The 10,023-nt window shown below is 50.6% G+C and overlaps 1 protein-coding gene across 4 annotated transcripts in view; it reads left to right on the top strand.

The window, feature by feature from the left end:
• The first annotated feature begins 229 nt into the window (after window positions 1-229).
• slc23a2 (solute carrier family 23 member 2) overlaps window positions 230-10,023 on the top strand; it is a 65,116-nt gene continuing 55,322 nt past the window's right edge. The window contains exons 1-2 of one of the 4 annotated variants that reach the window (XM_059641048.1): window positions 230-482; window positions 1,958-2,230. In XM_059641048.1, the coding sequence (XP_059497031.1) occupies window positions 2,123-2,230 (108 nt within the window). In that variant the 5' untranslated portion in view covers window positions 230-482; window positions 1,958-2,122. Of the gene's footprint in view, window positions 574-656; window positions 934-1,957; window positions 2,231-10,023 lie in introns of those variants that run through there. The other 3 variants (XM_059641050.1, XM_059641049.1, XM_059641051.1) reach the window with 3 other exon arrangements.

Raw genomic sequence — 10,023 nt, 5'->3', positions numbered from 1 at the left:
TTGAAAGATTGAAGGCATCAAAGGGGTCTGAGGAGAAAAGGGAGGCTGTCGGAGAGCAAATCACAGAACATAAAGCGAAGAAAGACAGAGACCAAATGATCAGATTTTAAAGAAGGGGAGAGTGGGGCACTGAGATGGAAGATGAGAAATGAATGGAGGAGCAGGTTGGATGGGCTGAGTAGCCTCTGTGTGTCTATGTGCACGCAGAGTGAAAGGCTACAGAGGGCGCTTTGCTAGCTGTGCAGGGAGAGGAAAGGAGCGGGAGCATTCTGTCTGTTTCATCGTTCCGTGTATGTGAGAAAGTGACGAAAGGAAAGGAGGGACTGATTTCTTCCGGTGTATGGCGATAGAGCTGCTGGAGAGAGGTGGGAGGCAGAAGGAAAGTGAGTGAGTGAGTGAGTGTCGGTCCGTTAGGGGCCAGAGCACACACACAGACAAGCAGAGAACCGCGACACGTTGCCTAAACCGGGCCTGGAGACCAGGTAAGGAGATCGGCATGCAGCCCGGCTTGGCTATGGGGAGACGGGAGCTAACGGAAGCTTCAGGATGCAGGCTCAGGGAAAAGCTGGGATGGTAAGCAAGGCAATGTAACCTCAGAGACAGTGGACCCACAGCAAGACAATGGGAGCTGTGTGTGTGTGTGTGTGTGTGTGTGTGTGTGTGTGTCTCTGTCTGTCTCTGTCTGTGTATGGGGCTCTTTCTGTCTGTTCTCTCTCTCTCCTCCTTTCCCTGGTTCTGCTCCACATGCCCCAGCTCCCTGCACCCACAGAAGCAAACTCTGCCTGTCTTCCACCCGCGGGGATCCCTTTAAGGCTTTGATCTCTGTTCGTGTTTTTTTTATTTAATCGGATTTTTTTTCATGATGGCGCTATTGGAGGGAGTGTGGAGATCAGAGTCCGTTTGTTTTCAGGTTCACGACAGCAAGCTAGGATGGTGTGTATCTCCCTCGGTCAACCTCCTGCCTTCAGATACTCATGTTTCCCTTTGTGACAAAGTTTCCTCTTTCTCTCTCCTCTCCAACCCCCCCCACCACAAAATCCCCGAGGCGAGTTATGTTCATAATTTGCAAACGCCGGCCGATGTTTTGTAACAATGTTACATCATGATGACATTAGCACATTATCTCCTCTGGGAAAGGTTGCAGGTAGAAGATCAGAATTTCTCTCCCACACTGTGTGACCTTGCTTAACCAGACCCATTTTATTTTGTTGTTGTGGGAGTTGATGGGGGTGGAGGGGTGGGATTTGAAAATGTTCCCTATTTCGTCGATTCAAGGTTTGGGAATGTTTCTGTTTTGTAATTTGGAGCTTGCACACCGGACAGAAGGACAGACATGTTCCCTGCTTGAGACACTGTATCAAGGCCCAGTGTATCCATTTTGAGTTCAGTTGCTGACTCTGAAATTCGTCTGAGGCACTCAGGAGCTGCTAGCTTTTTTTTCGGGGGGGAGGCAAGTGTAGTCCTTTTTTTTATATATTCATTCACAGGCTGAGGGTGTTGCTTTTCAGCAGCATTTATTGCCCAGAGGGCAGTTAAAAGTCAACCCCATTGCTGTAGGTCTGGAGTCAACATGTAGGTGAGACCAGGTAAGGATGGCAGTTTCCTTCCCTAAAGGACATGGGTGAACCGGATGGGTCCCCCCCCCCCCGACAATTGGATGCAGATTCTATGGTCATCATTAGCCTCTTAATTCCAGAATTTTTATTTAATTGAATTCAAATTCCATCATCTGCCGTGGCAAGATTCGAACCTGTTTCCCCAGAGTGTTATCTGGGTCGCCGGATTAACAGTCCAGCGACAATACCACTAGGCTATGATGAAGCGAACAGGGCTATGGACAAAAGGCACAAGGAATAGAGTGGAGCCAGATGATAGAGGCAGGCAGACAGATGGGCCAAATGGCATCCTCCCGCACCCTGTAACTGTGCAGTGATGATGATGTGATTTTTTTTTGCAGGAAGGATTTCTCCATCACACTCATGTGGAAGCTGCCAATTTTAAAGACCCATTTGCCCCTGAGCAGCATGTGACGGGCATGTGAGTGACAGAGAGAGAGAGAGAGAGAGAGAGACCAGCGTCAGGGCTTTGATCCATCAGACCGCATCCGGGGATTCCTGAACCGATGGGAATTGGCAAGAACACTGCACCCAAGGGCACCATGGAGTCAGCTAGCTCCTCCGAGAACAAGTACGAAGATGAGAAGCACTCAGCGGCTTTCTTCCCAGTGCCGGTAAGAGGCCGTGCTACCGCCTTTCCCTACAAAGCCTGGTGGCAGGCCCAGAGGTGCGGTAGGAGGGCTCTCAGGAGTCTGCCGGGAGAAGTTGAGGGAGGGGCATCCCAGAGTGTTGGGCCCACAGAGCATAAACGTCAGTGGGAGCAGTGCCCGAATTCTGAGGCTGGCATTGGACGGCTTAGGGAGACTTGAAGGGGCAGTGAATGAACCTCGCAGCTGGTCTCCACGAGCGAGCACGGGTCCCATGTTGTTTTGCCGTTCGACTGCAGGAGCAGAAATAGGCCATTCAGCCCATCTACTTCCCCCAGTCAGCGAGATCATGACTGATCTGATCACTCTCCACTCCATTTTCCTGCCTTTTCCCGTACCTCACGATTCGCTCCCTGATTAAAAATCTGTCCATCTGACCCAGCCTCTCAACAGCCACTTGTGCGAAAGAATCCCACAGCTTCCCTCCTCCCTGAGAGAAGAAATCCCTTCTCCTTTCTGTCTCAAATGGGTGACCCCTGACTCCGAGATTATTCCCACAAGGGGAAACAAATCTCTCCACATCTACCCTGTCAAGTACCCGACGAAACAGACAATATTCTATGAGGCTGCCTCTCGTTCTTCCAAACGCCGGTGAGCACAGGCTCAAGCTACTCAGCCTGCACTTGCTCGGGTGTCTTCTGTTATTTCTGAGTGTCAGGCTTGCCCAAAAGCTTCAATCATCGCCTTGTCAGTTGTTCTGCACGAGAAGTAACTTTGTTTTAATGAGAATGAGTGAGTGCTAGCTGGCTGTGGGAAGTGGAACCTCGGAAGTGCATTTTGGCATTGCCTTTGCAACGTGGGTGTCATTGGTTAGAGCGGCACTTGTCAACCCCTACTTGTCCTGAGGGCAATTGTGGGTCAGCCACATTGGCAGTGGGCCTGGAGTCACATGTAGGCCAGACCAGGTAAGGATGGCAGCTTAAAAGCAGTAAAGTGTGGGTGCTGAACCAAACAGTGAATGTTGGACAAACTCGGAGTGGGGAGAAAGGCAACTTCACGTTTTCAGTCTGGTTTGACTCTTCCTCAAAACTGAAAGCTATTGGGGAATGTTTGAGTGTTTTTTAAAATACTTTAAACAGAGGCACAGGAGCAGTGAACAGATGGTACAGAGCTCAGTGATAATGGCAAAGAATTATTAAATGGCAGTGAAAGAGGAGGAGAGTGGCTGTAAAATGGATGTGAATTGAGGTGTACATCCTCTCCGCTGTGGCCGAAGTAAACAAGATGAGGCTTTGAGGACTGGAGGGAGAGAGAATGTCGGAAAAATGGATGCAGTCAGGTCTCCTTCCCCGAAGGCAGCATTGAACCAGATGAGTCTACGGTAACAGCCAGAGGCTGGACTTGCTTTTTAATTGCAGAGGTTTTTATGGAGTCGAAATGTCACTGTCTGCCGTGGTCAGATTCAAACCCAGAATGTTACTTCAAAGTTCTGCAGCATCGGTTCACTGACATTGCCGTTAGCGTCACTCCCTGTTCCAGAATGTTCCATGCTGCAGATTTGTCCCACACACAGGACTAATGTTCAAAGACCGCGTCATCAAATCTATCTGAAACGTCGTTCAAAGCTTTTCAAAAAAAACCTATTCATTTACGAGGCAGGGGCAACACTGGCTGGGCCCAGCATTTATTACCCTGTCCCTAGTTGCCCCTTTGAGAAGGTAGTGTTGAGCTGCCTTCTTGAACCACTGCAGTCCATGTGCCGCAGGTTGACCCATAATGCCCCTTGGGGAGGGAATTCCAGGATTTTGACCCAGCGACACTGAAGGAATGGTGAGATATTTCCAAGTCAGGATGGGGAGCAACTTGGAGGGGAAAGTGGAGGTGGTGATGGTCCCATATATCCTCTGCCCTTGTCCTTCCAGATGGAAGTGGCCGTGAGTTTGGGAGATGCTGTTTGAGGATTTTTGGTGAATTTCAGCAGTGTACACTGATAGTAACACTGCGGCTACTGAGCATCGGTGGTGGAGGGAGTGAATGTTTATGGATGTGGTGCCAGTAAAGTGGGCTGCTTTGTCCTGTTCTCAACTGTTCAATGGTTCTATGGAAAGCTTCTTCAGTGTTGAAGCTCTACCTGCCCATGTAAGTGGGGAGTATTCCCGCACACTCCTGACTTGTGCCTTGTAGGTGGTGGACAGGCTTTGGGGAGCTGGGAGGTGAGTTACTCACTGCAGTGTTCCCAGCTTCTAGCCTGCTGTTGAAGCCACTCTGTTAATGTGGTGAGTCCCGAGTTTCTGGTCAATGGTGACTCCCAGAATGTTGATAGTGGGGGATTCAGTGATGGTAACGCCATTGAATGTCAAGAGTTGGTGGTTAGATTGTCTTTTATTGGTGATGGTCATAGCCTGGCATTTGTGTGGCGCGAATGTTACTTACCGTTTGTCAGCCCCAACCCTGGATATTGTCCACATCTTGTTGCATTTGCACGTGGACTGCTTCAGTATCTGAGGAGTTGTGAATGGTGCTGAACATTGTGCATTCATTGGTGACCATCCCCACTTCTGACCTTATGATGGAGGGAAGGTCACTGGTGAAGCAGCTGATGATGCTTGGGCCGATGATACTACCCTGGGGAACTCCTGCAGAGATGTCCTGGAGCTGAGATGACTGGTCTCCCACAGCTACGACCATCTTCCTATGTGTCAGGTGTGACTCCAAACAGCAGAGAGTTTGCCCCTGACACCCATTGATTCCAGTTTTGCTCGGGCTCTTTGATGCCACACTCGGTCAAATGCTGTCTCAATGTTAAGGGCTGTCACTCTCGCCTCACCTCTGGGATTCAGCTGTTTTGTCCATGTTTGACCCAAACAGAGTGAGCGGATGGCACTGTTGGCTTCCTGACATGTTCTGTCTGGAGCCATCACCCTGTTGAATCTGTGGCCTATCTTGTTGCATTATCTCTCGCCCGAACGGTGTGATGTTCGAGCCTTTTAATTTAGTGAGTGTTCTGTTTTTCTAATAGCAGCCAGAGTTGTGCCGAAGTCTGCTCCTATGTGGCATGTTTCCAGCTGTAGGGCTTGACTCGCCTCCAGACAGGATGGCTGCTGTCACTGTCGTTCACATCTGGGCTCTGAGCTGCTGCTCTGTTGTGGGCTGAGCCCCACTGTCCACCCAGAACCCCCGAATCTGCTCCGTCACAGTGCTGGGAGCTGATGGCCAGCATAATGGCTCTCACACAGATGCACACCAGCCTCTTGCACAGAATCCCCACACCAGCCCTCCCCTATCCCAGTAACCCTGCATTTCCCATGGCTAACCCACCTAGCCTGCACATCTCTGGACACCACGGGCAATTTAGTGCGGCCAATCCACCCTAACCTGTACACCTTTGGACTGTGGGCGGAAACCCACGCAGACACAGGGAGAATAAGCAAACTCCCCACAGAGGAGGGTGGAATCGAACCTGGGTCCCTGGTGCTGAGAGGCAGCAGGGTTAACCACCGAGCCACCGTGCTGCCGATCGGAGAGTCTCTTTCTGACTTGTGAAACTCCTGAGGGTGTCTCTCATCCTGTCGGGCTCACTTTTTTTTAAACCTTTTCTCTTCCAAGGGCTGGTGCGTGGCGCAGGAAGCAGGCAAGAAGCTGTGCGGTTTCTCTGACACTGAAACGATTGACTGATTGATTCGGAGTGTCTTTGGGCCTCACTTGTCAGCAGCGTCAGCCCTGTTGCCAACCCTAAACTCAGGGTGGGGGGGGTGGGGATGGCCACCCTAGTTTATTCATCTGAATTGGAGAAGATGAAGGAGTTTGTGAGGGTTTTCGTCACATGCTGCTGATGTATATTACTGGCTAGACTCAGGCAAAATATCATTGCACCAAGCATTATTGAGCAGTGGAATGATGGGTTATGGGCATAGTGCCTTGTACATGCTCACTACTGTACATGCTAAGTGCTGACACCTTGTTTGTCTCGCAACACCTTGAGACATGATGTGGAACAGCTTTTGAGAAGCAAAGGGATTTTAATCCAAAACTTCACATTGATAATTAACCATGGCTCCCTCTGTGGGAGGCAAAGGGACCAAGGGCTGATTATCTTCCCTGACTCATGCTGGTCCATGTCAATGAGACAAAACGTTTCAAAAATGCTCCAAGTCGTTCAGCTGGTGACAAGCAGCGTGTGACTTTATCAATCAAAGATATTCCGCCCATCAGCTTGAACAAGCTGCTGAGAAGCCCGCAGAGATTTCAGTGTGACTTTGGGCCTTGGTAGTGCATTGCACTTGTTTTCTTGGTCAAACACACACACACCCGCGTGCGTACACAGGCAGATACTCACAAAGAGACACACAGCCCTTTCAGGATGCCAGTGTGTGCTCTGTGTTGTTCCACACGGGTGCTGGACCATGGACTGATGCCTGCGTTTGTAACTTATTCCCTCCTGGCCAAAGGTGCTTGCTGCCTCCATCAAGGACAGTCAGTCCCCAGATTGTAAGCTCCTGGGTATATGAGTGAGGTGCTGACATTGCAGCAGTGAATGCCCTGGGCTGAGGGAGCCTGGGAAAATGGCTGTTTCCTCCTGGTAGAATGTTCGCAGTGTGGTGGGGGCGGAGACTGAGAGAGGCACTGTCTCGGAGTGGACACTCTGAGTAGCGTGGTTCGTCGGGTCTACCAGAGAGGCAATGGAGACGGAGTGCTGGGAGTGAGAGAAGCTTCTCAGATCCATGCAGCATTCCTGGGTTGGTGGCCAGAGATTTTCTGGCTGTGGCTCTTTGGCAGAGACTGAGGTTTTCCAGCATCCCAGATCTGGCAGGGTGTGCAGCAACAGCCTCTGAAAAACTGGGCTGTTTTCCCGGGCCGGGCTAGGCTGAGCTGGGCCAAGCCGGGTCTGGTCACTCTGCTGTGGGTTAGCTTACCGAAGCCAGTGTACATGCTGTGAGCAGTTTACAGCAATGTGGAGCAATTGTAAACCCACCCTGTCATCATCGTCATTAACCTCATTAACCTGCTACACTTGCTGTCCGCTGACAGACTTGTTTGTTCTGATTTATTCACGGCATTGCGAAATGTATTGCCCAGAGCGAATTGCCAACTGGTTTGCTGTGAGCGTGGAGTTAGGTGTAGGCCAGGCTATGTAATGCTGGCCATTCCCTTCCCTTACAGGATGTTGGTGAACCAGATGGGTTTTTCTAACGGCTGGTGACAGCTGAATGGCATGTGATTACGAATGTGATTTGAATCCATGTCTCCAGGACCTTAGCCTGAGCTTTGGGGATCATCAGTCCAGTGACCACAGCACTACACCACTGTGATCTGCTGTTATTGATCTGTAGGCCTGCCTGTATGTGCATCTGTGCCTGTACGGATGTGTGTGTGTGTGTGTGTGTGTGTGTGTGTGTGTGTGTGTGTGTGTGTGTGTGTGTGTGTGTGAGAGAGAGATGCCATCATCACCGCACCATCCCAGTGTTTCAGCCCATTGAGCCTTGACAGTGTTTCTCCCGATACCAGTGGCAGCACACTAACCATTGCACGCGAACAGTCGGAGCACTTGGCTGCTTGCTTCCCAGGGACAGTCTGATGAAAGCTGGCCCTGTGTCATTGTTGATGTTGGCTGTCCCTGGCAGGATGTGTGAATACATTACAGACAAGTTTCTTTGGCAGTTCTATCGCAAGGTAGCCAGAATCTCTGTGCAGCCATGTCCCGTCTTGCCACTCTGTCCTTCTGCCATGATCATAAGGAGTATGTTCCCGTCCCGGATGGAGAACACAGTGTACCACAGGAACCACTCAGATACTGCACAATCTCTCTCTCTCCCCCCCACTCTCTCTCTCGCTCCCTCTCTCTCTCTCAATCTATTCCCCCCCTCTTCTACTTTTTTTCTCTCTCTCTGTCTCTCACACTGCCTTCCACAATCTCGCTCTCTCTCTGTGTGTCAAGAAGAATTCATCCAGTCCAAGGAAGTGCTAGGGAAACTCAACAGCAGCTCAGGCACCTTCTCGGGGTGGGGGGGGGGGGGGGGGGGGGGGGGGGTTGCGGAGCAGAGAAGAGAGAGAGAGAGGAGTCAGAGAGAAGCAGAGAGGGGTGGAGTGAGAGAGAGTCGATCCTAATGGTTCAAAAACACGTGGAGAAAGTGTCTGAGGGATGGTCTGCGAGGGCAGTACACGTGGATAACTCGGTGAGGATTTGGTTTGTGGTTCTGAGAAAGGGCTGCTTCGACCCAGAACACCGACTCTGATTTCACTGCACAGATGCTGCCAGGCCTGCTGAGCTTTTCCAGCAATTCCTGTTTTTGTTTGAGGATTCAGTTTGATTTATTCATTGTCGTGCGTCTTGATTACAAATAGAATACAAAGAGATGTTTAGTGTTGCAACTCTGCAGTGCGGTCTTAAGCTAAAACACAGAATACAGAGCCAGAAAAATAAAGCGATGAAGTATATCTATTAGTCTCAGGTCAGTCGGATTGTGTTGTCTTTGCCTATGCTTCTAGCATAGCCATGGGCCTGGGCCCTGCTCCTGGAGTCCCCTGCAGCTACATCATGCTGTAACATGCCTCACTCCCACTCTCCAGTGCCAACTCACTCTACCAACCCACCGTGAGTTTACTCTGGACTTATCTGTGGTCCTGCCCCAAGACTAAACTTGTCACCATCAGGCGCTCGGACCTGAAGCCTGGGGTCAGCCTGCGAGCCTGGTCTGGGAGTAGTGGGAGGATTACAGGCGGGACCCGCTCCTCGCTCGCAGGGAGACCTCAGGCTGGGGTAGTGACATGTCTACCTTGTCCTAGTGCTGTCTCTGGAGTCACTGAATGCCTGTGCTCTCTGGGCCTGCACCGCCAACTTTCTGTACCATCCTGCAGAGAGCCCACACTCAACAATACTGCTGCAGCCGGGGCGCTGAACAATTTAATGAAACATAAAAGAGGGAAAAAAGCCAAAGAGAAAAGAAAATAGACAGAAGCGGATGAGCTGAGTAGCCTGAACGCTGTTCCTGTGCCGCCACCATCATCGAGAACAGTCCATTCCAACACTCTGTCACACGCCCCACACAGGCAGGAACACACTGACTGACACACACACAGGCAGGTACACACTGACTGACACACACACAGGCAGGAACACACTGACTGACACACACACACAGGCAGGTACACACTGACTGACACACACACAGGTAAACACTCAATGACACACACACACAGGTACACACTGACTGACACACACACACAGGTACATACTCACTGACACACACACAGGTACATACTCACTGACACACACACAGGTACACACTAACTGACACACACACACACACAGCTACACACTCACTGACTGACACACACAGGTACACACTCACTGACTGACACACACACACAGGTACACACTCACTGACTGACACGCACACAGGTACACACTCACTGACTGACACACACACACACAGGTACACGCTCACTGACTGACACACACACAGGTACATACTGACACACACAGGTACACACTGACACACACACACAGGTACACACTAACTGACACACACACACACAGGTACACACTCACTGACTGACACACACCGGTACACACTCACTGACACTGACACACACACAGGTACACACTCACTGACTGACACACACACACACACAGGTACACACTCACTGACTGACACACACACACAGGTACACACTGACTGACACACACACAGGTACATACTCACTGACACACACACAGGTACATACTCACTGACACACACAGGTACACACTCACTGACACACACACACACAGGTACACACTCACTGACTAACACACACACAGGTACACACTCACTGACACA

The sequence above is a fragment of the Stegostoma tigrinum genome, chromosome 40, assembly GCF_030684315.1.
Source record: "Stegostoma tigrinum isolate sSteTig4 chromosome 40, sSteTig4.hap1, whole genome shotgun sequence".
Classification (NCBI taxonomy): domain Eukaryota; kingdom Metazoa; phylum Chordata; class Chondrichthyes; order Orectolobiformes; family Stegostomatidae; genus Stegostoma; species Stegostoma tigrinum.
Note: the sequence above shows the minus strand (reverse complement) of the source record. Positions and strands in the feature narration are given on the sequence as shown.